The 27,527-nt window shown below is 40.1% G+C and overlaps 1 protein-coding gene across 6 annotated transcripts in view; it reads left to right on the top strand.

Moving 5' to 3' along the window:
- Positions 1-26,975, top strand: part of LOC127987520 (ephrin type-B receptor 3) — a 47,122-nt gene extending 20,147 nt beyond the window's left edge. The window contains exons 2-16 of one of the 6 annotated variants that reach the window (XM_052589870.1): positions 4,731-4,795; positions 8,847-9,519; positions 12,495-12,650; positions 13,349-13,684; positions 15,314-15,438; positions 15,818-15,980; positions 16,167-16,275; positions 17,259-17,311; positions 17,422-17,631; positions 18,586-18,833; positions 19,924-20,139; positions 20,233-20,382; positions 20,482-20,675; positions 22,328-22,483; positions 23,792-26,975. In XM_052589870.1, coding sequence (XP_052445830.1) covers positions 4,731-4,795; positions 8,847-9,519; positions 12,495-12,650; positions 13,349-13,684; positions 15,314-15,438; positions 15,818-15,980; positions 16,167-16,275; positions 17,259-17,311; positions 17,422-17,631; positions 18,586-18,833; positions 19,924-20,139; positions 20,233-20,382; positions 20,482-20,675; positions 22,328-22,483; positions 23,792-23,900 — 2,963 coding nt within the window. In that variant the 3' untranslated portion in view covers positions 23,901-26,975. Of the gene's footprint in view, positions 1-4,730; positions 4,796-8,846; positions 9,520-12,494; positions 12,651-13,348; positions 13,685-15,313; positions 15,439-15,817; positions 15,981-16,166; positions 16,276-17,258; positions 17,312-17,409; positions 17,632-18,585; positions 18,834-19,923; positions 20,140-20,232; positions 20,383-20,481; positions 20,676-22,327; positions 22,484-23,791 lie in introns of all 6 variants that reach the window. The other 5 variants (XM_052589869.1, XM_052589872.1, XM_052589871.1 and 2 more) reach the window with 5 other exon arrangements.
- Positions 26,976-27,527: the final 552 nt, after the last annotated feature.

Genomic DNA, 27,527 nt, shown 5'->3' with positions numbered 1-27,527 from the left:
TCAATTTAAATAGGATCCCCCCTTTCCCCCTCCATCCTCTTTCAACGACTTTCCCCCTTCTCCCATACCCCCCCCCCCACACTTTCTGCTGCTTCACCTAACCCCCCAAGAGCTAATAAAAGCAGCAACAAAAGCCCACACAAAGCAGTCAGTCTAATAGCTTTAATAAGTCTAATGCAGTGTTGTCCTCTCTCTGTTGACACATCTCAGTGTTGGGTGGCAAAACAGAGCTCAAGAGTTTGGAAACAGAGAGGGACATTCTTTTTTCGGTCGCTGGGCCTGCCGTTCGGTCCGATTTCACAACGGCACAGCGGGAGACGAAACTAGCAAACCTTTAGACGCAAGAGGGAATGCACAGATCTGAGAATCCCAGAGAGTTAATGAATTATTCCTGAAAATTAATGTCTATACACATGGGAATGCAATGAATACATTATGTGTTGAATACTTTTATGTGCGTGTGTGTGTATATATATATATTATTGCTGTCAAACGATTAAGCATGATTAATCGCATCCAAAATAAAAGTTTTTGTTTAAATAATAAATATACACAGTATACAAAGATACAAACACATGAATGCATATATTTAAGAAAATTATGTGGTGTTTATACATTAATAACAAAATATATGCTGTATCTGAGTGTATGTATATGTACATAATAAATATACACAGTACACATACATATTATGTTATTATACTATGTAAAGAAAAACTTTTATTTTGGATCTGATTTATCTAGATAGATAGATAGATAGATAGATAGATAGATAGATAGATAGATAGATAGATAGATCTATATTGATCCATTTTAAAGAATTCTGTTTTAGTTTAAACTGTCACATTATATTCTTCCAATACCTCAACCAGCTCATCACAAAAACATTGGATCAACCAAATAGCATGATTTTGGGGGCGGGGCTTTTTGTTCGACTGACCAATAGGGTAGAGGAGAAAACTGGTTTAACAACATTTTTTATATATATTTATACTTGTAGCTCCATTTGGTGATGGTAATGGTGCAGAAAGTACACACTTGGCCTTTAATTTTCATGAAATGCAAAATTCTATGCAAAAGCAGTTTTTTCAGCCCTCAATCTGCAAAGTTTGTCTTACTCTCCAAATCTTCTAATCTCCAAACGACACGAACAGAATAGGAGCGAGTAAAGCTGAGAGCAGAAATGATGCCGTAATCTCTCACCTGTCTGCCCACACGCCACTGACTCAGTTTCTAAATCCACCGAACATTCTTTGTATCAATAGAGCTGGTTTTGTTCACATACCCCTCTACAAAACCATTGCTTACTGGAACAAAGAAATATTTGAAGGCGCTCGTAAACCCACAGAATGTGTGTGTGTTGACTCAAGTGTTTCTCTGTCTTCCTCTGTTATTAGCACTGCTCTGTCATTAGAGGATTAGAATGGAAGAGCTGACCTTTCTTACATCAATATACGTGTGTGTGTGTGTGTTTTAACATGCAACTCTGAGAATGGGAATTTGCCTTCGAATGTGTGCAAGTCATGCAACATGTACCTTTAGTGTTTAAACCAAAAACACTGACTTATCATTTTATGATTGTCACAGATTTCCGTATTTACTTCTAAACATCCGGCTACACATTCATGTTCCTTCAGTGATGGTGTTTGGACATTATATTTAAATGTTTATGCTATAATATGTTTGAAAAAAAAAAAAAAAAACTGAAAGAAAAATGACTGAATATAACAATAAAAAATTTGCAAAAAGTAATAAAAATTCACATATTTAGAACTGTAATAAATATGTGTGTATGTACGGTTTTTATAGTTAAAATAATTGTTTTTAATGACTGTTAAATCAACATGAGGTGGGATAAGTAAACCTGCGTTCATTCATGTGTCGGGCCTGTTCTCTCAAGTTTCATAAATGTTCTGCCTCACCGACTGAAGTTAATGGCGTGTGCTTTATGTCATCGAGTTTATAGCCTCAAGTTTGCCCAAGCTTCACACTGAAACATTCAGGTTTAGCAAGGGCGAGTTTTTGTCCCTGCACTCGTCAGTCAGGTTCCCGTCCTGCCAGAAAGGCCCATATTCTTAGCTTTTTCCTCAGAACTGAGAGTAACAGGAAACAAACTGTCGTCTCCCGGCCGTCCAAACAAAACTTTCCCTGTGTGGAGCCATTTTAACAGTAGCGCGGCGTAATGGAGGCTCGGTGCCGCTGCTGGAGCGTGAATGAATCGTTGCATTGAGGGCATGGCCTCTTGCCCCCCTGACTGCGGCGGGATGGGGTGCGTTCGCTCTCTCATTGCGCCTGGACTTGCCTCCTCATCTAAACGCGCGCTCAGCTGACACAATGCTCGGCTTACAAAACGCAAACAAAACAGAAGCTGGCTCCCGAACGTTCACGGTTCGCTCGCGCTACGCTGCTTCTCTCTGGGGTTGTCTTGCGTTTTATTTGCGCTAGCTTTATCTCATCTGGCAGCTAACTTGTGCGTTTCTTTTAAACGGGTTTGAATATGGTTAGACCTGTCAGTCAGTGACACAATATGACGCACCGCGTGACATCCTGACAGGAAATCAATGGCCGGTTCTGTCTGAAGTATAAACAGCTGCCTCAGACTCGGTGTCTACTTATCGTACAAACACCTACATGCTAGAAACTTCTCAACTTCAGCTTCATATTTCCTGTATATATATCTATTTATTTATTTTTCTTCTGTGGTGCATCACACGAGTGAACAAAGATGAGTAGAGAAGATAAAAATGTAAACTTGGTATTAACATGTGTCTTGAGTGATATGATCTCAGTCAAATCAGACTGAGTGGTATGTGTGATTTTGATTGACAGGTGAGTGGGCGGTGCTTCGCTGTCTTCTGGGAAGCATCAGGATGAATTGGCAATGCTAATAATAATGTAAAGTGGTCTGCACAATGAATCAAATCAAAATCGCGATATATGGTCAAAGTACTGTAAGATGGTTTAATTTAAAGCTTAATTTTATTTCCCTGCCAAAATGAAAGCTTGATGGTTTAATGTTTGAAAATCAGACAGCCATTTGTATTCATGATGTAATTTTACAGTTAAGTGAAAAAACATTGTTATTTTTTATTTTTTAAATGCAATTTTCTTTTAATGTTTTTATTTTTAATGTCATAATTATAATGAAAATAATGGATATTGTTATTACATATTATTATAGTTGTTATTGAAAATAAATACTCAAGTAAACATTTTACATTTTACAATAAATACAATTTTATTTTAGATTATGTTTAAACAAACAAATGATAAAAAAAATGTGCAGCAGGGTTAATATATATATATATATATATATATATATATATATATATATATATATATATATATATATATATATATATATATATAAATATATATAGTTACATGAAATAAAATAATAATAATAATAATAATAATTAAAAATGAAAATAAAATATGAAAACTTTTATTTTATTTGTTTATTTTATAAATTATTTTATTTCAGATCTAGTTTCTAAGGCAAGATTTCTCATTTTTATTTTTATTTTTTTATTTAATTTACTAAAACTTAAATAAAAATGTATATAAAAAACTATATACATATTTAAAAACAACAGAAATAAAAAAACCTAATAAAAATGGCAAAGACACAGTAAAATTACTAAAACTTTACCTTAAATCAGCCCGAAAACACAAAAACTAAAAAACATGCAAAATTTTAACACAAACTATAATAATTATCTCCATGACACTTAAAAAACAATGATGTGCAGATACTATTTACAAGCAAGCCAATCATAAAATCTTATTTTTAAACCTAGAGCAAATTTAGAGCTGTTTGGGGGTATAAATAATACTACTACTACTAATAATAAAAACATATAATTCTACATGTAGTCACAACCATTTCAACTATTTACACCCTGAATGAATGTTAATATCAGGCGTAGCAGTGTTTTTATCCCTCACTTTAGAGGAAGCGTCCTCTGATATTTATTTTCAGTGCACCGATTCATCTAATGCAGTAAACACAGTCTCAGCGTTCAGTCGTAACTGCAGCGATGGATAAACAGCCGAAGCAGGTGGCGGAAGGTAAAATGGTTGACTCAATATGTTGGTAGTCTAGGCTGAGTGAGTGTGCTTTCATTATAATAAAAACAGAGAGCTGCACATATGGCTGGTGGGATAAAAACAGAAAAAAACAGACAGGCAGAGCATATTGGGCAGTGAGGAAATGGTGAAGATCTTCCTTTTGTGAGTTTTATGGAGCTATTCAAGAGCTCCTTTGCTCTGTTATATATCCTCTTGAGTTTTACAGCTGCTAGCTCAAGGGTGCGAGTGTGTGTACGTGTGGGAAGGGGAGCGGGTTGTCTTTCAGAAACACTTAGCTTTTCTTTCCCACCCAGCAAATACACGGCTAATTAAATCTAATTAGAGGAGGGCTGTCATAAATCTTTGACAATGCCTTCTGGATCACTCACAAAGCTGTTTCCCCTTTCTGCCGTCTTTTCACTGTTGATTAGCATGATAGCGTTTCTCCATTCCTGCACCCGTGAATTTCCCGCAATGCATTAATACCTATTAACAATATGGACAGAGACAGTTGTTTGTCGCTCTTCTCGTCCTGCACAGTGTGAAATCGCCTCCTCTCAAGGTTTTCGGTTTAATTCTCTTATTTTGTTGTTGTTGCGTGTTGTTTAGGCTAATCTTGTTCCTCAAACTGAGTGGATCTTGCTTTTTTTGTTTTGCAGAAACACTGATGGACACCAAATGGGCCACCACTGAGCTGGCATGGACCGCACATCCTGAAACTGGGGTGAGTTATTACGTTTGTGTGTTTGACTATGGGTGACCCGAGCCCGTCACGCTTAATATAACCCACTCCTTCAGTCAAAATAAAGTCTACAGGGGGAATCTACTAAAACAATGAATTCTCTCCAGAGCACATTTGACCTCAACATTATAAAAAGACCAATATTTCATAATATTTATTCTGCAATTTTAGTTTTATTTTATTTTGTTTTGTTAGTTTTAACTTTTTTTGTTTTGACTTTTATTTTGGTTTCTTTGTTCCCTCTTTTTGTTTTGATTTGTTGTTTTGTTTTATTTTGAATTTTTTTTTTTTCATCATTTTGTTTCCTTTTTCTTTTTTTGTTGCAACATTTTGTTTTGCTTTTCATTTTGTTTCATCTTTTTGTTTTGCTTAATTTTGTTTTCACTTTATTTTACTATATATCCTCTTGAGTTTTACAGCTGCTAGCTTTATTTTGTTTCATAATTTCTTCCATTTTTGTTGTGGGCATTTTCCCATTATTTCCATTATTTCCATGTCAGATAAGCACTTTTCCTCCAAAAAATTAACTAATAAAAATATAAGAATAAATGTTTTTTGAATTACAGAAATGGGTTACACCCGCCCCCCACCCCCTTTACAATGGTGACACTTACGAGTTGTCTTAACTGTCATAAAAATTCATTAAAATTACAAACTTATAAAATAGGCCTTGATTTCTTTAAGACAAATTACATTTTTTATTCTTTCCAATTAAATATTTAATTGGAGGGGTAAAAATTTTGCATGTCCAGGACCGGTTTCGTGCGATTTTCTCATAAATGTCATAGTTAGCGAACCTTTAACTCAAGAGGTATTATAAGAGGTCCAGTTACAGTCTTGTTCAAATATAGTGTGTTAAACACAGGAAGCTCTACGCTTCATCAGATAAAGGCAATGCCCAGATCAGATTTCATCCTAGCCGTGTTACATTCATTCTCCAAAAGTCAAATCTGTGTCCCCAAGCTTTTGGCAGAGACAGCTGAAGTATCCTTCACCTCCGTATATCTTTCACAATACCCAGACACTGCTGCCTTTTCTTACTTCTTTTGTTGGGATTTGTCTAATTCTTTGGGTCTCCACCTCTCCTCCTTATATCCTGTTCTTCGGGGTCCTGCATGTGTCCACTGTCCCCTTCTTGCCCCCAGCTACACCATCTCAGCTGTTGCAGTCACCCCTCCCCAAAACCTTTACTTCCGAGTAACTTAGCACCAATGCACCGAGGCACAAGAGCAGCCCCAAAGACACAAATCAACTGGCATTTCACCTTCCCCGTCCATATATTATTCTTGCAAATATCCCTCCTGCCCTTATTCATGCACTAAAACTCACCAGCACAATAGGCCCAAGAACAACCCCTTTACACCCCAACAGATGCCTCTTTTCAGAATATACATTGCCCAGTGCTTTCCCTTCTGCTCTCTGTCATGCACACAGCTTTACACTTCACCCACACCAGCCCACTGTATTTTAGGACAGACAGGGGAAATGTGGGAGCAGTGTCTCCTTGCCTTAAATTTCCTAGTGTTCTTTCCACTTTTTACTTAAAATTAAATTAAATTCATGCATTTAGCAGATGCTTTTATCCAAAGCGACTTACAGTGCATTCAGGCACGATTTCAGTCCTCCTTCTGAAATGAATCCCAAAACAAATGTTAATTCAGATCAAAACAGGATATTTTGTGAAAAAAATAAAATACATATATCAGCATATTTTCCCGTCAGATTTTCATTTTTGTAATGCATTCAGACATTTTACTTTCTCATTAATTTCCCATGACTGTAAAACACTATGTATTTTAGTTTTTGTTTAAATCTGCAAAAAAAAAAAAGGCAATACATGAAAAGCTAGCATGTTTGATAAATTCTGTTGAATTTGAATCATATTTATTTAATCATTTGTATATAGCAGTAATGAGAATTCGGGTGAAGTGGGGGAGTGTGTTGCCTGCTTGTCATAATTAATTGTCTAAAAAAAAATTTTTGTAAAATATAATTTATTATTTCTGTTGGGGTGAAATGCAATTTTGACTTCTTTTTTTTTTTCAGCCTATGGCTTAATTGGCACCCTCCATATCTCTCTTTCCTACGGCACACTCGTTTTTAATTTTGTGTGACACTAAGTTCAATGGTATGTCGCACCCAGAAAACCGAAATGGGAACTGTGCCCAGATAATAAAAACAGGGGCAAAAAGTTGGAATAAATCCCAGTGTGACACAGCAGATCTTTTTCTCTTTTCATTTAATCTGCCTAAAATTAAAAAAAAAGAAAGAAAAACCTCTATAAGTCATTAGTCTGACACCTGTAACCCGAGAAATAAACACCGATAAATACAGACTGTAACACCATTAAGGAAAAATAAATATAATGACCTGCTGTCGCTTAAACCTGACCTGCTAATTCTTCAAAGATAAACCATCTGAGTAAAAAAAAGCTTTAATGCACTTATATATTTATAAATAAACCACAGCATTCCAGAGCAGCATATGTGTCTAAAATACATGAATTCATCTAAAAAAAAAATATATATATATAAATCAAAGAGATGCAGCGAGGAAAAAGGAATGTGCATAACTTTTTACATTGAATCTGAAGTATGTACTTTCTCATATCAACGTTTAATATGCAAATATAGCTTAAAAGCCTTCATAGGCATATTTCTCAAAAAAAAAAAAAAAAAAAAAAACGAGTTGAAAAGAAATTGATCGGGCATCTTACATGTGTTTGGTGCTCTACTATGCCAAAAGGAGTGCGATGTGTGGGCCACTTCCTCATTCCCATATTCACTCTCTCTAAATGCCCATTTATAGCTCATTGTTTCTCCTGTCACATTGACCTGATGCTTATTATTGATCTCGGCACCATTGGCTCAGAAAGGCAGTGATAAAGCAGAGACTTCTGGAAGCCCTGTCTACCTCAGGTCCCCTGAGCCCATGGGGATGAATGGCCTGTCCGTGCAACATCCATATCTCCGTGTTAATTAAAGACTTCACCTCTACACAAACACTACGCTCTCAAAACATTTTTCGATGCCGTGCAAGTTTTCATTTTTGCCTTTTTTGGCTACATCTCATTCTAATTCTCTCATTTAGGATCGCTTTTCTTGAACGTGCTGTAATCAAAAGAAGTGGGACGGTTTTCCAAGGTTGAATCTAATTGTTCCTTTACTGAAATGCATATGAATCATTCCTTGTTGATATAGTATGCTGTTTTTTTAAACAAGCCGATGTTGATGTACAAACCTTCGTTAGCTGCCAAGATTGCTAGTAGGGGTTCTTACTCACTGTTTAGCAGTTGTCGTGTCACATGGTTTGACCTTAAATGCAATCAACCTCTCTCACCCGTCTTTTCAAAAGATGCATGTTCGTAATTTCGGTAGATGAGTAGGAAATTATTTTGGTAGGGCGTTGGATGCAGCTTGTTGATCTGCATGAATACAATGTAATCATGATGGTTTAATTGAAAGGTAATTGATTGTGAAGTGATGCAGAGAGTACTCCACACTCGAGGTATACGGTAAACATCCACTCATCGCTTTATTCAATGGGGTTCTGACACTCCACGGTAATTTTGATGAATTTGCCAGGCGGGTTTCCGCACTGAACCGGCGAGCGCAGATGAAAGACCAACGTGCGGCTCCCCACTTAATGACACCACGCACAATGTGTAATTGAAAAGGCACAAACCAAAAAGCATAAAATGTAATTTCCCCTCTCTTTCATCCACCCCATTCACTCTTTTCTTGGTTATATTGTTTCTTAGCTACGGTGTGTGGGGCTGGAGCTAAGAAGCAGCTATTTATTGCCAGCCGTACCTCTGTAGCATAACACCTCAGATTTCTAAAGCCCTGGATAACATCAAAATGAGAATGGTTTCATTTGTAATACTGACAATAAAGCGTATTTTACTGTACTTTAGATAAAGCATTTGTTATTGCTATTGTTCTGTAGGAGAATCCTCCAATGCAGTGCATATAAAGTGTTAGCTCATTCTGAAGGTGAACTTGTGTGACTCTATTTTCCATTTTTTTCTCAGTGGGAGGAAGTTAGCGGTTACGACGATGCCATGAACCCTATCCGAACGTACCAAGTGTGCAATGTTCGTGAGCTTAACCAGAACAACTGGCTTCGCAGCGACTTCATCCCTCGAAAGGACGTTCTCCGTGTTTATGTGGAGATGAAGTTCACCGTACGAGATTGCAACAGTATTCCCAACATCCCAGGATCATGTAAAGAGACCTTCAATCTATTCTACTATGAGTCCGACTCGGATTCGGCCACCGCCACCAGTCCTTTTTGGATGGAGAACCCTTATGTTAAGGTGGACACCATTGCTCCGGACGAGAGCTTCTCTATGTTGGAGTCTGGCCGGGTCAATACCAAGATTCGCAGCTTTGGTCCACTTTCCAAGGCTGGCTTCTATCTGGCTTTCCAGGACCTGGGCGCCTGCATGTCTTTAATCTCCGTCCGAGTTTTCTACAAGAAGTGTTCCACAACCATTGCCTATTTCGCCGTCTTCCCAGAGACGGCCACAGGAGCTGAGGCTACGTCACTAGTCATTGCCCCTGGAACTTGTGTGCCGAATGCTCTGGAGGTGTCTGTCCCTCTTAAGCTCTACTGCAATGGAGACGGAGAGTGGATGGTTCCTGTAGGTTCCTGCACTTGCATGGCTGGGTTCGAGCCTGCAGTTAAGGATACTCAGTGTCAAGGTGAGTGCTGATATATGTGTTTTTCTCACTGTGCAATTTGTCTTTTCTCTTGGTATCACATTAAGCAAAATGGACGTATCATCCTCTTTTTTTTATTGAGGTGTTAAGCCTAACAGCAAATTTGGTTATTCGACCTCGATTTAAGCAGAGCAAAGCAATGCATAAGTCCGTATGTCTATCAGAGTGGAACATTTTGCTGAGAGAAAGGAGCGGTCTTGATGAAAAACATATCAGGTTCAGGCTGAGGTAAATTAAGCCAGCGTGTAACATAGCCGCAGTGAAAGTGAGCAGAGCAGACAGCGGGAGGTCAAGGGTCAAATGGAGAGCTGGGAGTGAGAGGAGACCGGAATCGATTTGCGGACCAAGGGCAAGGGCTGCAGTGAAACATTAATGAAGAGCGCGAGATGGAGAAAGAAAAGTAACCCTGACAGTCAAGGCACCAGAAGTGAAAGGTCGCAAAGAGACAGCTGGTTCCAGCACATTAAAAGAACTACAAAGACAGAGCCACTGAGCAGTGAACCTCTGGAGTAAAGAATTGAACTGAACGGCAAATCATCTGTGTATAGAGAGAAGAAGATTATTTGTGGTGTATGAGGTCATCATAACTGTTATGATTGTTCATAGAGAGGGTTGGAGATTTACACAAATGCTTAACCCTAAGTATGTATTTCACCTTAAACAGCATAAATGCTGCTTTAAACTGTATAATACTAATTGCTACTAAGCAATTTACTTACAATTTTCAAAATTTAGGGTTAAGGTTAAAATTAGGGTTAGGGATGATAATCTTAAAATATCACTTGGGGTAGGCACATAGATGGTAAGAAACAAGCTAGCAACCATATAATATGCAAAAATAACGAGAAAGAATGCCTTATAAATAGTGTTGCAACTCCTTGACAATCTACCACAAAACCCTATTAACCGCATTGTACCCTAACAAGTTAGGAATCACATAGCAATGCCATACCAACCATTTAAAACATCTTCGCATAATGAAAGCAAATTTTGCATCACCCTCATACTTATTTTTTTTTTCTTCAGAGAATATATGTGTTTGTCAAAGTAATTAAGGACTTTTTATACTACTGCCAAGTTAATCACAAACGTGCGTATCCCCGTTTGGGGAAGTGGACAGTCCTTTGGAAATCTGCTGCTTGATGTACTGTTAAAAATGCATTTGTTTGCTTGTGGTGGCTCAAGGTGAAAGCCCTGGCGGCTGTGCCCTGACAAAATGTTCTCTAATCAAGCCAACCGGAATCTAAAGGAGGGATGAATCTCTCTGTCACCTCTCTATTGCCCGCCTTCATCTGAAGGCCGTTGGTCTAATTAATACCCTGCCAGAGCACAGTTAGGACATTCACATTAATATAAATTGACAAGACCCTTTTTTTTTCCGTAGCGCTCCATATTTCCCTTATCCGTTCTTTCTCCTCGCTTTCAATTTCACCACACATTCTAATCACTCCCTTAAGTCCTATGTTCTGCTCTCATTGAGAGAGGGAGAGAGCAAAGAAGGTTTGGGCAATAGAGTGTGAGCAATAGACTGTACTGGAGAGAGTGTACGAGTAAGAGAAAAAGAAATCCACAGGATTTGCATTTGCTTTGCTTTCTTTCACCTCTCCTCTCTCTCTCGCTCTGTCAGGAGAGCTGCTAGAGGAAGGATGAGGATGAAAGGAAAGGGCTGACTTCTTACCTTTTTGGAAGCGATTAATCAGCACTTTAAACCCTTCAGAAAACAGCCCGAGTTTTTTGAAGGGGGATTCCAAGCAGCCTTTCATGGGGGCTAGAGCTAGATGGTCTCATTTCTCTTCTCAAGATTATGGTTGATTTATGTACATCTGAAATGCGAGGCAAAACACTGAGGGCCCATTAATCTTCAAACAGATACGTTATGTGCGATAACCCCAAACTCACAAGGCCTACCCTCTTTCATGAACTGTTTTCGGTGTTCCTTCTTCTATCTCCGGCCTCCCCTTAATAATAGTTAAACCAATAAGCTCCCGAGTTAACAGTATCCCTGCCCTTATGAACCCTCTTTTGTCAATATTGCACATTTTGAGATGGGAAACTTGGAAGGTGACCTCAGGAACATCATCAGTGTTGTCCAGAAACCAGAAACGACAGAACGTTATTTACCATTTCTTAGCCTTACTGTCAAAACAGCTTGGTAGGTTGGGAACTATCGTCATACTCCTTTCCTTGTTTGTTATAAACATAAACTGACTACTTGATCAGTTGAGTGACGTTTTGAGCAGAAATATCACACTGGTATTGTGTGCCAGGAGAGCACCTCTGCTTTTATCATAGATGCGTAAATGTGTACACAATCTCCACAAATGGTGTCAGAGCTCCACAAAGGCCGAAGACCTTTAAATGACATGCTAATGTTTGTCTTCATAAGATAACAGCTCACACTTTCCCTTGTAGTCTTTAATATGCTTTGTTTGTCTTAGAGGAACACTTCCTGCAGTACAACATTGACATGCCCTGTGTTTGAGTATTGATTGAAAGAGTTCATTTTGAAAAGTGCTCTTGTTTTGAGACTAACGGGCATGTGTTTGTAATTGAAGTCGACGGTTAGCATATGCACATGGGGTTTTTTCAAGGCCAGGGTATGTTGTTGGAACTCGTCTAGTCATGAGGGGGTTATTTCCCTGGAGGAAAACAACAGCAAATTAACGGTGCCAAACAAATACGTAAGCAAGAACCTGTGCGCCTTCATATTTTACAATGCCAAGATGGAAAGGATTAGACTGCATACTGTGGGCGAGGAAAACAAAAGTAAGAAACTAAATTAAGGCAAGCAGGGCTCACAAAATGCAAATTGTACAAAGGAAATTGCTATTGATTTTGCTGCTGAATGCAACGAAAAGATACCTAGATGGAAGCATACACCAAAAATGAGTAGCAGAAAAGCAAATATGCTGTTATAGCTCTGGCAGTTGAAGTAAACAACCCTTTTCTCTCTTTAGCTTGCAGTCCGGGCACATTTAAGTCGAAACAGGGTGAAGGGTTCTGCTCCCCGTGCCCACCCAACAGCCGGACTAGTTCTGGTGCCGCCAGCATCTGTTCCTGCAGGACCGGCTACTATCGGGCGGACAATGACTCGCCTGACTCAGGATGCACCAGTGAGTAATGTCCTCAAATAACTGCCGTTTCACCCACCGTGAACTTATCTAAACATCAGGAGTGTTGTTTATGTTCTCTGCTCTCAAAAGCCACATTGATCCATATAACACCATATTTATGTCCATATGTTCATCCATATGTAAAGCAATCCCTCTGTCCAACACGCAGAAGACTACTGGGATTGTTTCAAAACGTTTCCCTTTCTCCTGTTTTATATCAGCTCCTTTCCATTTGTGTTCATTGTCAGCATTTTGAACAGTTACATCCAAAAAAATAAAACAATTTCCCAAGTGAACACCACAGCTATTTCTAGCCATTTTTGATGTTAAAATGAACAGCACAAGTGGGAAAAAGACAAGGTTGCGCTTAATTTTAGTTACACGAAAGCACTTGCTCTGCATTAAGTGTATGTGAAGCCCCATTTAACCAGTTTTATTCAAATTCCCTGCTTAAAAAACATTTTAAACTAGACTAATTTGGTCTGTTGGTCCTACCTGCTTACCAGGTTGGTTTCCCCTGCTCAGGCGCTGCTTATTTGGATGTTTTGTTGGGGCTTAGGGAACTGAATTCAATTGGTCAGCCAAACCAGCATTGTGGCTTCAACTAGCTGAACACCGGCTTTGCTAAGGGACCTGCTGGGAAAGCTACTAACCAAGGTTAAACCTTCTAATAAAACTAAAATATTTTGTTTTTGCAGCCGTGCCCTCAGCTCCACGCAGCGTCATCTCCAGTGTAAATGAGACGTCACTTGTACTTGAGTGGAGCGAGCCACGTGACCAAGGTGGAAGGGAGGACCTTCTCTACAACGTCATCTGTAAGAAATGTCTGCCTGACCGTGGTACCTGCACACGATGTGATGACAACGTGGATATCTCTCCCCGCCACCTTGGGCTGACTGAGAGACATGTGACGGTCAGAAACCTCCAGGCTCACACCCAGTACAGCTTTGAGATTCAGGCCGTCAATGGAGTCTCCAACAAGAGTCCATATGCACCCCAGTTTGCCTCTGTTAACATCACCACCAACCAGGCTGGTGAGTTCAGTGATTTCTTTCCATTTGTCATGGTCCATAAACTACCTTAACTGTTTTAGTTCTAGAGACGCCAACAGTTTACAAATGTTATCTTCCATGTGTGTCTTTGAAGGTTACAAAAAAGTTTTTCTTCACATGTTCTAGTTTGAAATAATGAAGTGTAATGGCCTCTCTTAAGAGATTTCCCAACCCACGGCACTCTACCCAAAGAGCTCAGCCCACAGAATGCATCGATGCCAGAGAGCTGCGCTATGAGGCTCGGTAGCAAAGCTAAGCTACTCTAGGCTAGAGTGTGCTGGGTTAGAGAGAAGAGGAGATGCATTAACCTTGTGAAAAAAGCCACTTATTGTGTGATTTCAAGTTTTGAATTGACACTGGACTTCTCAGGAGAGTTATGCATATGCATAACCCTCTCTTTAGCAGTCTATACCAGCACCCAGGTCCACGAATGCCTCTGTTTGCTATAAGCGATTGACCGCAGGCATTGTCATATAACCCGGGCAGTTGTTGCACATGAGTCAATCCCGGGGTGACACGCATACACACACAGCAGCCCACCCCATGGTTAAAAAAATTCAGGAGGGTGTGTGATCACATTATCTCCCAGGACTTTGCTTGAATATTCATCCGCCTTTTAAGAGGAAAAATAAATATGGGCCATAAGCTCAAGGGGCGTCATGGTTACTTCCACTGTCTTCTAAAGATGAGGCCCCTTAATCCTGGGGTGAAAGTAAGCAAGCAGGCTGCCCAGGGAGCATTGTCTTCAGGGTGAGGCTTTTCTGAGCAAGGCCTGGGTTAGGAGGTTGATGGTGTTGGGTTGGGGGAGAGTGAGCTTTTGGGGAGGTGGACAAAGAGACAGACAGAATAATAAAGATCTACTAGGGAAAGGATCAAAGAACCGGACCTGGGGATTAAAACGCTTTTAACAAAGAATGAGTAAGGGAGAAAGAGACAGAGGCAAGAAAGTAGGGGATGCTGAGTGCTACTGTAGTGTGTGAACAGAACTTGATAACATCAGAAACCGGAGACGGCAACATCAGGTCTGAGGACAAACGGGGACGGTACAGATTATGTAAAGCTGGGTGCGAAGATAAGGAAGGAGCTATGGAAAAAGTTGTGTTAACACCCAGGTTGCGATTATTCCTAAAAAAAAAAAAAGAAAAACTACTTTACAATTTCAATAATAAATATTTTATACAACAACAGTAATTTGAAAAAGAAAGAGCATAATTGTCCAAAAAAAAGAGAGAGAGAGACATTGTGGAAGACAGACAGTAAGAAGTTGTCATGGGTCATAACAAAGAACATAGGGAGTGGACAAATGGGGTGTGCACCCATACATATATTTGCATGTCTTTGTAGGTTGTGTGGACTGGATATGACAGAAACTAAGCCTTTCCGGTTTTTCTGTCATGGTAGTTTTCACAAGAGACTTTAGAATGCATTCTGTCCGAGCGGTTTGAGTGGCTGAGGCCCCGAAAGGGCCCAAGACTAATAGCTGTCTGATGCTTACACATCAAAGCAGCTTGTTGATAATCCTGAATGTGAGCATGCTCTACATGTGAGAACAAAGAAAGAAAAAAAATCAGCTTTCATTAAAATAGGATTTCTCCCATTTTCCCCACACAGCTCCATCTGCAGTTCCTACCGTCCACCTGATGGGGGCCTCAGCCAACACCATGAGTCTTTCCTGGCTCCCCCCTGAAAAACCAAATGGCATCATCTTGGATTACGAGATTAAATACCATGAGAAGGTAAGAGCCAGTGTAAATCAATGAAGCGAAGGGCATTCAATCACAATTCCACCACTGTCATCCTCTGCTCTATCCATAATCGTTCATCCTGACAACAGCATCAACCCTTCCTCTCTCTCTCTCTCTCTCTCTCTCGTATCCTAACACTCCTCCCTAACTCCTTCCATGATTCATCCCTTATTTTGAACCCTGATACTGCAAGGAAGTTGGAGCTTGGCAGGGATGGAGGCAGGAGGATTTGCATAGAGGAGAAGAAAGAGCCAGACATATCTGCTTCGTGTTTGATGTGTTGTACTGACAGATTAAACCAGAGCTGCCAGACGCTTGCTTTTGGGTGCTGGCTGGTTTTATATGGCTTGTTTTATCACTGTTCCCACAGGACCAGGGAGAAGCTATTGCCCACACCATGACAGCCCAGCGTAGCTCGGCACGCATTGAGGGTTTGAAGCCGGGCACACCGTATGTTGTGCAGGTTCGAGCCCGAACGGTGGCAGGCTATGGCCGCTACAGCAGCCCTACTGACTTCAGCACCAACCACCAGGGTATGTAAAACAGCCTATGTTATCACATAAAAACTATTTCCTTTCAAAGCATATCAAGGAATTGTGTGAATCTAAGAGTAAAAATACCTATTCTAGAAAAAGAGCAGGTATAAATAGATCTGAGAAATACATTTCTCTTGAATGCATCCCATGATATCTCTCTTTGTGCCTCTCCTTTGTGCACAGCCGATGCAGACAAGACAATACAGGAGCAGTTACCTCTCATTGTGGGGTCTCTGACAGCAGGGCTGGTCTTCATCATTGTTGTTGTGGTTATTGCCATCGTCTGCCTCAGGTAAATGGTTACATTTTCACTTACCCTAATGACATTCACAAAGAGTAGCAGAAAAAAATAGAACTCAAAGTATACCGAATGTTTCGAGTGCATATATTATTTAGTTGCCCACAATGCTTCCTTAGATCCTTTCTGACAATTAATGAAAGCAGTTAATGAAAGTAGTTTGAGAAACAGATTCATTCTAGGTTGTCAGTTATTTTAGATATTGTAGTTGGTAAATTGTAGCCAGTGGTCTCAAATGTGCATGTGCCCTACATTGGAATTCTGCAGCGTCCCGATGATCGTTGGCACTGGCACTTTCCATCTCGTGGCCACCTTCCCATTTCCTCAGTTGAGCGTAAGGCAGCTGTGTATTTAAAGCCTCATCAAGCAAAAAGTCTAAATTTGCACTCTTTTTGGTTCTAATCAGCACAGTGTGTCTTAGTATCTTAACTTGTCTGTGACTGAAAAAAATGTAGGCCTTGGCATATTCCGGAACTGAATTTGAATTGGAAATGAGATACAAATCACCAGCGGGTATTATTGGCCCGGTTACTAGTTAGACAACAAAGGGATTGCATTAATATGTACTAGATGGGGGTTGGGTTTGTTGAAATTGCATTGCATTTAATGGACTGATAGTGGAAAACGTGTGAAGGAAGGATTTAAGCGACAGGAGATAATTAAACAATGTTAAGTAAAGATCAGTAAAGATCCCTTAATACGTAACAGAATCAAGACAACCAGTGTTGTTACTGTTGTTCTTAGCGGTGTTTATGCAGATTTGACTTCCGATCGTGAAGTGACAAGGGGTCTCTTGAGGCTGATTCTGTTGTTCTCTTAATTTTCATATTATTCTCCGTTCTTTAATCGACCTCAATTTATATTCCTTAAGGGACTGGCAGGGAAAAAACAGGTCCTTTTCAAAATACATATTTTCCTTCATTAAGATAGGGAATCATCAACCTTTTGTAACTGACTGTATTGTCTTTGGTTCACAGGAAGCAACGCAATGGCTCAGAATCAGAGTACACAGAAAAACTGCAACAATACAGTAAGTCTCTACAAAATTTACTTGCCATCTGATGACTAACAGTGCTATAAATATTGTGTAATATAACAGTGTGATTCATACGGCTATTCGCGCTATTGAATCCCCTATAGTCACTCCAGGGATGAAGGTCTACATTGACCCATTCACCTACGAGGACCCGAATGAGGCCATCCGCGAGTTTGCCAAAGAGATTGACGTTTCCTGTGTGAAAATCGAGGAAGTCATTGGCGCAGGTAACCAACAGCACAAGCTCCTGAGCAACAGGGGGAAGACAGCTAGGCACACCCAGGCCATACCTTTAGAGGACTTCACACCAAGCGGTACTTCAATCAACTCATCCCACTCCAAAATCCAATCCTTAGCACCTTACCAACGTCTCTAACAGCTTTACTTACAAAACAGAGCTTCTGAGGTTATCTTCAGAGCTAACTATAGAGCTACCATTCCTGCTAACTTACCAAGCCTGTCCTGAACCTGGTGATACCTGTTGGACAATTAAATGTCCGCTTGACCCTGTGACCTGTCAACTTCTCCGTCCATGGTGCTCCTTCCTGCCCTTGAGACCACTTCCCTTTGTTTTGTAAATGTTATACATCTTAACATTACCAGTTTAGCTTCTAAAAGCCAAAACCAAAAAGAAGTAGGATTCTGATTCAGTATGACTTGTACTGTAGCCATTTTGTAATGAGTTGAAGAGGCCCATCTCAGTATCCAACAAATAAGGCTTTTAACATCTAACGCTGCTCTACTACCTGAACCTGTTGTTTCCTAGCTTTTTCTAAAGTGATGAACCCCTACCATGTCCTCCCTTGACCCCTTTGTTTCTCTTGCACTTGCTTACACATTGGCCTAGACTGCAGACGCAAATCATCCAATCCTCCCAAGCTTCTGTCCCCACCTACTTCCCATGTTTCTACCCTCACTCCCTCCAGACCCTAGCATTCTCTGATTGTACCCTTTACCCCTTCCTCTGTTACCTTACTTTTCCCTTTTCCTCTTTGGTACTCCAACCCCCAACAACCCTCCAATACCTTTTCCAATTGAAGCATTGCTGATCTCACCCTACCCCTTCCCTCGCCCCCTGGATATACTCCAATATCATCACCTTTAGCCCTGGCTTCTCTTGCTGTCTCCCCCCGCTTCCCCTTGGCTCCTTGATTCAAACCAGTAACTTTCCCTCTCCCCTTTCTCTCCCACACTCCTCCACTGTTCCCTCTCCTCTCTCCACCCCACCCTATCTTCCTCTCTCTCTCGTCTGTCCACTACCTATGTAGGAGAGTTTGGGGAGGTGTGCCGTGGCCGTCTGAAACTCCCTGGACGGCGTGAGATCATTGTGGCCATCAAGACTCTGAAGGCAGGCTACACGGAGCGCCAAAGAAGAGACTTCCTGAGTGAGGCCAGCATCATGGGCCAGTTCGATCATCCTAATATTATCCGCCTGGAAGGGGTGGTGACAAAGAGTCGGCCAGTCATGATTGTCACTGAATTCATGGAGAACGGAGCACTGGATTCCTTTCTCCGGGTTAGATATGCTTACCACAATAAAATTAATTCTTAATGTCTTTTTTTTTGGGATGCATGGATTCTAGTTGTGGTATATGTATGGAAATGCAAGTAATACTTTAAGCCCTGGGGCCCGTTCTACGTACGTCGCTTATTACATCTGAGATCAATTTACACATCCAAGTGACATCAAATGACGTATCTTATATTAGCAGTCATCACTCAAAATTATGCATGACTCTATTACCTGTATAGCATGTGTGTAAGACTCTAATACAATTATGAAGTAATAATTTTATGACAAATAAATATTTCAGTAAAACTGGCTGTCTATAATAGGCTGTTATGGACTACACGGCATTTTTATAATATTTTTGAATACATTTTTAAATGATTATTACTTTAAACTATTGTCCCTGGATCAGTATGATACTCTTGTAATAAAGTAGCGGTGGTAGAAGACATATTTTGAGTATCAGTTCTGGTTGAAAAGATGCAATCTAATCCTGTTTACATTAAATAAGCCTGCTTATGGACCTGTTGCTCTGACAGCAATGTCGGAATGAGCTTCGAAGAACCAAATGATCCAAGATCATACCAAATCGTCAACATTCAAATCCAGCTAACTGAGTTAACGACGTACGAAGAACGGCCCCTGGTCTCAAACTCAATTCCTGAAAGGCTACAGCTGATCCAGCTAATCAAGGTCAAACACACCTGATTCAGCTAATCATCGTCTTCAGGATCACTAGAAACTTCCAAGCAGGTGTGAGTTGGAACAAAACTCTGCAGAGCCTTGGCCCCTTTAGGAATTGAGTTTGAGACCACTCACCTATAATACCATCATTGTTGCAGTCTAGCATACACTTTATCCCCCCATTAGTTTTCTAAAATATATATTCTTTCTAAAAAGAGATGTTCTCAACTGTCCCCTTGAAAAACATCCTAAACTTTCTAAACAGCGATGACAAATAGCATAGCTGCTGGCTGTGACTTTGAGAGATGAATCATCTGGCTGATGAGTCACATCCTGGAAAGTTAAAAACACTTAGACAGCGGACATTTCTGTTATGAATGGATCTGTGATTTTTTCCCACTCTCTCCAACAGCTAAATGATGGACAGTTCACAGTCATCCAGCTCGTTGGTATGTTGAGAGGCATTGCAGCTGGCATGAAATATCTGTCTGACATGAACTACGTGCACCGTGATTTGGCTGCCCGTAACATTCTGGTCAACAGCAACCTGGTGTGTAAAGTGTCCGATTTTGGTCTTTCTCGTTTCTTGGAGGATGATCCCACCGACCCCACCTACACCAGCTCATTGGTCAGCATTCAAGTCTTGATCCTTTTAATATTTATATGACAATGTCCAGCTCCCATTTGATATTAAAAACACTGTTTGCTCTCGCATCTGTAGGGAGGAAAGATCCCTATTCGCTGGACAGCACCAGAGGCTATTGCTTACAGGAAGTTCACCTCAGCCAGTGATGTTTGGAGCTACGGCATTGTGATGTGGGAGGTGATGTCATACGGCGAGCGCCCATACTGGGACATGAGCAACCAAGATGTAGGTTTCCTCTCTACTTAACCTCTGTTCAACTTATTTTGAGGGTAAACTAACACACAATTATAATTATTAAAAAACATTTTTTTTTTTCATCAACAGGTGATAAATGCAGTCGAGCAGGACTACCGACTGCCCCCACCTATGGACTGCCCTACTGCCTTGCATCAGCTCATGCTAGACTGCTGGGTTAAAGAAAGAAACTTGCGACCCAAGTTCTCCCAGATCGTCAATACTTTGGACAAACTCATTCGCAATGCCGCCAGCCTTAAGGTGGTCACCAGCACACATTCTGGGTAAGGGCATATATGGACATCTCTCAACTAACCAAATAAACTTGTCCACTCATTTTAAATTCAAAATTATGCCAAAGTTACAGAGGCATTTGAAATTAAGAGCCTATTGATTCCAGATCATTTTCAATTGACAAACAATTTTGTAAGCTGAGGAACGTTATGGAAATTACGATGACCTTCAGTCAATAAAACATTCAGTTTAATTGCACCAAGGGCTAGTGATTGTTTAACCTGGGATGCTTGTTCTGGTCCACACTTACTAGAGCCTATTCTTTTTGAGATATTTAATAACATCCGCTGCCTTCCAGATTAAGTCACTCACCATATAACCAAATTTTGCTCATTGATCAGCATTTTTGCACATGTTTGACTGTTTCAGTTAATTGTTAGCCAACAGCTTCAGGAAAAGATTTTGACCCACCTTGGGGTGCCTGCCTCTAGGCTCTAGTTCCTGGGGGAGGGCCTCTAACGACCAGGAAACAGTGGGAGACACTTTGTCTACTCTGCAATGATCAGAGGATAACGGAAGACTCATTAGTTCAGAGATGGGAATGATTTTAATTAGCAAGTAACAAGACTTTAAAAGGGTCAATTGAGAGGTGGCTTGCCTGCTGAGTCTAATGAAAGACTGAGAGATGGGCTCCTGTTGTTGCAACATTTGTGCTCTGTGTACGATCTTCAGTAATCAATTCCTTAACTAAACTAATGAGAGTTTAATTAGTTAATAGTTGCGCTCAATACTGAGTTAGGTGGTAGTTTAGTTATGCATTTGTTCTTTTAGTTTCCTCATACAGTTTCCCTGTCTCACACTTAAAGTCAACGTCCTTAAGATATGGGAGTCAGACCAGCTCTAACAATGCCCCATTAAGAAGAGCTGCCTTCCAGGTTAATGACCACAAAACTTCAGCCCTCCAGGCAGGAGCTTATTAAAAATCACTCTTCCCATCCATCTACAGACCCTGTCCTCAATAGAGCCTCTGTTCCTTTCTTATTAACTTCTTTTTTCTCATGCTTTTAATTGTTAATTAATCTAATGCCATCAAAAGAAAGCTAAGTTCAGCAGAGCAGAGAGCTTGCAGACAGAAGTGTCTTTGCTCTCAAACTTTACCTTCTTATCCCCACTGCCCAGACCTCACTGTTAGTTATTAAGACCCCAATCTACTCATAGATCAAGTCTGGTCTCTGCTGGTTTTCTCTGATTTAATTTAAGCTGCCTGCCTTTATGCATGACATTAAATTTAGTTGCGTTTATAAGAAGGATCTTTTGGGGTGTATGCAGGCAAAGGTGTTTTAACTAAAAGAAATGTTTCTTTTGGACCAATAAAGGAGGTGGTAAACCTACTTTGCATAAATCAAGTCATGCATAAGCATTATCTTTGTAGAATTAATGTCGAATTGGAGCATGCCAAGTATCGATACATCTTAAGTCCAGACATTTGCTGCTTCATGTGGACCCACACCCACAGCATCATTGCCGTTCTCTCTGGCGGGCCCCTGCACGTCTCCAGCCAGTAAGCCACAGTGGCAGGTTCAGGCCCTACAGGCCAGGAGAGGTGGTGGGGGTTTGGGGGTGAGGTTTCGGTGGTGGAGGCCTGGCGTGACCTAACCCTCTCTCTCTCTCTTTTTATCTCCACTCCTCTCTTTCTCTGTAGGGCCTCCCAGCCGCTCCTCGACCGCTGTGTGCCTGACTACACCACCTTCACCACTGTGGGCGACTGGCTGGACGCCATCAAGATGAGCCGCTACCGAGACAACTTCCTTAATGCAGGCTTTGCTTCTTTTGACTTGGTGGCCCAGATGACTGCAGAGTGAGTGTCCGGTTCTTTTGTTGGATTGCACGTCTTTGTTTTGGTGGTCCCACATTAGTTAGAAGTTAAGGCACCGTACATTTGTGTAACTCCTAATAGGGGAATTGTAAAAAGTAAGGGTAGTTTCATAATGATGCTTGTGGTGTGGACCAATAGTGTAGAATCGAACTCTGGTTCGGACCAAGCAAACTAAAACAGGGAATCAAAGAGACAATAAAGGCTATTGAAAGAGTTTTTGCGCATGCGATTATTCCCTTATCTTGCTGTAATTTATTTCAACATTCCACTGTCAGAAAATGTCATGAACAAAGTATTTTGCATGGGTCACAATCTAGAAAAGAAATCCGCGATTTGTCGCTATGTTAAATGTCTAGACAGATGTGAAGAGAGCAGTCGGGATCAAATAAACTAATAAAGAAAAGAATTATAAATTCATCACGCCCATTAAAGTGTAATAAAGGATGGAGGCAGGGGTAATTTGTTTCAATTTGGCAACTTGACAGGTGGACCAGTCGGTGGTTTTCTCGTGCTCTTAATGACTAGTTATTCTCCTAATGGGCTCCATTTATTATCATTTTATCCAACACTGTTGGCTTGATGGGGAACAACAGAGGAAAAAGAGAGAAAACACTTTTACACTGTGTGAAATTGCTCTGCTAATGTCATGCGATTGTAGAGATGAGAAGGGCAGACAGACTGGGGGCCGCCACGGGGCGCTTGCTCCCTGACAACGTCCTCTTTGCTTATCAGAAGGTGAAAAAAACAAAAAACCAGAGTAAACGACAAGAGTCTGCGCTAGCTTTTAGCTACATGTGTTGCTGTGTAAACTAAAACCTCATGAAGGGATTAGGTTACCTCAGCCAGTGAAACAACAGGAAGCATTTTTATCACAAAGCCTGTGCTAACCTTTACACTACGCTCATTCTAAAGTATAATGACTGTTGTGCAGTGAAATATTATTCCAAGTCACGTCTGTAGTTACACTAATAGCACTTTCTTTGTGTGAAATCTGACATCTGGTAGCTTTAGGTGCAAACCCTTGCAGATCATTGACCAGCGTTTGACCTATCTCCAGTTTGAGAACCGGCTTTGCGCCACAAACTTGTCTCAGCTCAGTAGCCAAAGGGTGGGGTTGTTTTATTTGCTCAACCTAGCGACAATTTGCTAACTGATTTGCTCACCTGGCTACATTCCCATGGGATTTTATCGCTTCAATAACATCAGTTTTGTCCTCTTTTTTTAGAAACCACTGCATTATTTATTGTATAACAGTAGCAATAAGATTTTTCCTCTTGTTGTTTTCTACAGAGACCTGTTACGGATAGGTGTAACATTAGCCGGCCACCAAAAGAAGATTCTCGGCAGCATTCAAGACATGAGACTGCAAATGAACCAAACGCTGCCCGTCCAGGTCTGAGATCGGGGCAGGACTGTCCTAAAGCGAACTAACAGACGACCCCAGATCATCTCCACTAATCAGATGAAACTGGCTTCGCAGTGCCTCGGACAACTTTTTCTTTTCCATTTTCCTGTTTTCCTGTAAAAAGACTGCGTTATTTTACACCCGACAGGATTAGATAAGATTGTTTTGTACTTATTTTTAAGAACGGAGAGGAAAGCCTATATCCCATGCATTCCTCATGAGGCTCCAGTGTGGGGTTGGCAATTGCATGCGTGCGTGTGGTATTTTCTTTCGTGAGGCTGGCTGGGAAGCCTCCCATAATGCATTTCTCTCTGAAACTGATTCTGAGGGATGGACTCTCCCAGATGGACATTGTTTATGGAAGAGATACTCCACTAATAGTACACATAACTTGAATATAAAAGACAAAAACTAGACGTGAATATAAATTCACGAAGCGTTTTGCGCAGAAATCCCTCCAATTCTAGCAGATGTTCTATTGTGCGTGTGATGTTGTGCTTATTCCCCATCTTCATATTGAAGGTGTTTTATTTAAGGGCACATGCCTCAAACGGACCGAGGGGAGAGGCTCAGCCGAGGGCGAAAGATCACGCATGTCGCAGGACCGGATTTGAGGAAGTTGCATTTGTCCACCAGGTTTAAACTGACATAAGGACTTCTTAGAATATACCTGGTGAACTCAGGATGCTTTCACAGTTTCAAATAATGGATTCTCAGCCGTGTTTTCACGATTTCAATCGATGTTTCCTTTTATTCTCTTCTGTTGTTTTCCCTCAACCTGTTTAGTTTCTGTTCCACGATGAGTTGACATTTAGCTCGTCATCGGTCACTATATCAGGATTCTTTAGCAGTTTGAAAAGTAAAGGACTGTGATAACCTGTACTACACTGCTAGAAATCTTTTGTTTTTTATTATGATTATCTTTAAATCAGTAAATTTGTCTTTTTACAAGACAAGTATCGCAACATTCTTGAAACAAGATCATTTTGAGAAGTAAAATTGCACAATGTTGTAAACCTTGTTTTCAGAGATATATTCTCGGAAAACAAGGTTTACAATATTGTGCAATTTTCCAACAAAACTCACAGTTTTTGACATAGAATGAGTCAGATTGATGCAGTTTTGCTTAATACATTTCCATCTTGTTTTAAGAAAGTTGACAAAATACTGATTTTACACACACACACGCACACACACATACATAATTATCTTTTTTTATTTAATTTTATGTTTTCAGTGTAAAAAACACTGGCCATCTCTACAATGAGTGAGTGAGTGTGTGTAATCTCAGTATGACTTTGTTGTAGTGTGTGTGCTTCTGTGTGTGTATGTGTATGAAGCAAAGGCAGAGTATAAGGATTATGCACACATTCTGTACATGAACGTTTCAGTTGTGTTCCCCAGTGGAGCACCAATGCATGAAAGGATTTGTGACCAGGGGCTCCAGTTACATGTGAATCAATAATATTATATGGAGAGATAGCGATTTATTGTTTATTTTAGGATTTTATTTTAACATATCCCTAGAGGCCAAAAGGAACGATTCATTTATTTAAAGATCTGATAGGAATTCGAATGCTGACATTCAAAAAAGATGGCACAGAAAGTTTTGGAATGCCATCATGATGAAAAGAGAAAGACAAAATGCAGAGGAAGTGTATTGAAATAGGTTTAAGAGAAATGAATAGAAGTGTTGAACATCTCATCAATGTTGGGCAGATCCCTAGTAAATCTTTTCAATGCTAAAGCTAAGCCTTTCCGTCACCACCACAAAGAGGAACTGTTAGTACCAATTATAAAGCTCACTCACCAGCCGTTGTGTTCGTTCTCGCAATCATGTTTCGGAATTACCGGATTTTTGGGGGCGTTTTCAAATGAGCTCTTGAACCACAATAGTACTTCACGATAATGCTATGCAGGATGCGTTGTACTTCCTGAAACTGTTGGGTAGTCTTCCATATTATTTATCCTTCACCTCTTTTTCTTGCGTGTAGGCTCGATAAAACACTGCACCGCCGACTCCATGGGCTCGGGCCCGTCATCAGTGCCTGCCAGTCTGATTAACACTAGGCTAATCCTGTGGGCAAATGTTTACAGCCTGGCAGAAACAGATGATTATTTGCCTTCAGTTCTTGAATAGGTTCTGTTCCGGTCTGCTCTGATTAGTTTCCCCCTCGCCAAACACGAAAGACATAGAATATGCAAAGCAATAGCATGTTTGATGGGTTAAGAAGCCAGTACAAGGATGTTCTTTTAACCAAACTCTCTATCTAGACTAGTTTCAGTGCTTATATACCGCACTATGGGAAACGGTACTGCATATATTCTGCACAGTACTTCTCTGTTTGTGGTTTTGTTTCATTGCTAATCTGACAATTACAAGAGCTCCATGTAATATAAGACGCTAAAGCGATTTATCCTTTTTCTTAAATGACAGATCTCGATGTATATGAACCCTGTTCCTGAAAAGTTCCTAACTTACAGAGTCGTTCGGGAACTAATCGTAGCTGCTTTTGTCACATTCAACATGTCTGATGGTATATTCTCTCATAACTGGATTTTAGTGTGTGTATGTTTGTATGTATGACTGTATTTGGTGCTATTGTCATTGTTTTTAAATCAAAGCAGTTTCAGAACATAACTTGCATGATTTTGGTTCAATAACTGTGCCAATGGTCTCTCTCTCTCTCTCTCTCTCTCTCTCTCTCTCTCTCTCTTTCCTCGACTCCTCTCTGTGATAGTTTTCCTGAGTTTTGAAGTTACTCTTTTTATAGTAAGAATCAAGCAAAAAAAATGTTTTTTTTTTTTTTTCTTTTCTTTCCGAGCAGTCTTCTCATCACATCACAAATCACTGACGTGCAAAAGCAAAATGTCTGCTGAGTGCTGTACTTATATTGAGAGAAGCAAGATACATTTCAAGACTTTTTATTTTCCTTGTTCTTTTTGTTTTGGAAAGCATTGAGATGTATTTAACGGTGAAGACAAAAAAAAAAAAATGCGATTAAATAATGCATTCTTGTAGAAATATTTTTAAAAAAACCCTTTTGCAATTAAATTATTTAAGAAATACCTGTGTTTGCTGTCTGATTTCTTTTGTGTATCGACATGTTCAGTTTCAGTTTTCAATTGATGTGCTTTTCTCAGACATGCTGGGGCCACAGATTCTTGCTTAATTGAAAAGCCTGAGGATTTTTAAGATCTATAAAACATTCTGGCCTGTATTTGAGTTGGGAAAGCTTTGATCTTTACAGGTCAGGGCACCTGCCTTGCAGATACGGACTGTGAGAAAGTATGTGGAGTTCAGACTGATCTGGACTTTACAAAATGGAGGATCTTCATGGTCAGGCTTAACTGGAGATATGTTGGCCTTGATGTTTTATTACGTATGTTTTATTGTTTATCTATGCAATATGTGGCTTTACAGTCTTCATATGCTTAACACTCGTAACTATAGGGGGGTATATTATAAACATTTTAAAATGTGAAATGGCCTCCAGATATATATATATATATATATATATATATATATATATATATATATATATATATATATATATGTATATGTTGTGTTTTTTTTTTTTCAGTTCGTTTCACTTCATTTTGTGTTTTGTTTCTATTTCT

Source organism: Carassius gibelio, chromosome B22 (assembly GCF_023724105.1).
Source record: "Carassius gibelio isolate Cgi1373 ecotype wild population from Czech Republic chromosome B22, carGib1.2-hapl.c, whole genome shotgun sequence".
Lineage (NCBI taxonomy): Eukaryota > Metazoa > Chordata > Actinopteri > Cypriniformes > Cyprinidae > Carassius > Carassius gibelio.
Note: the sequence above shows the minus strand (reverse complement) of the source record. Positions and strands in the feature narration are given on the sequence as shown.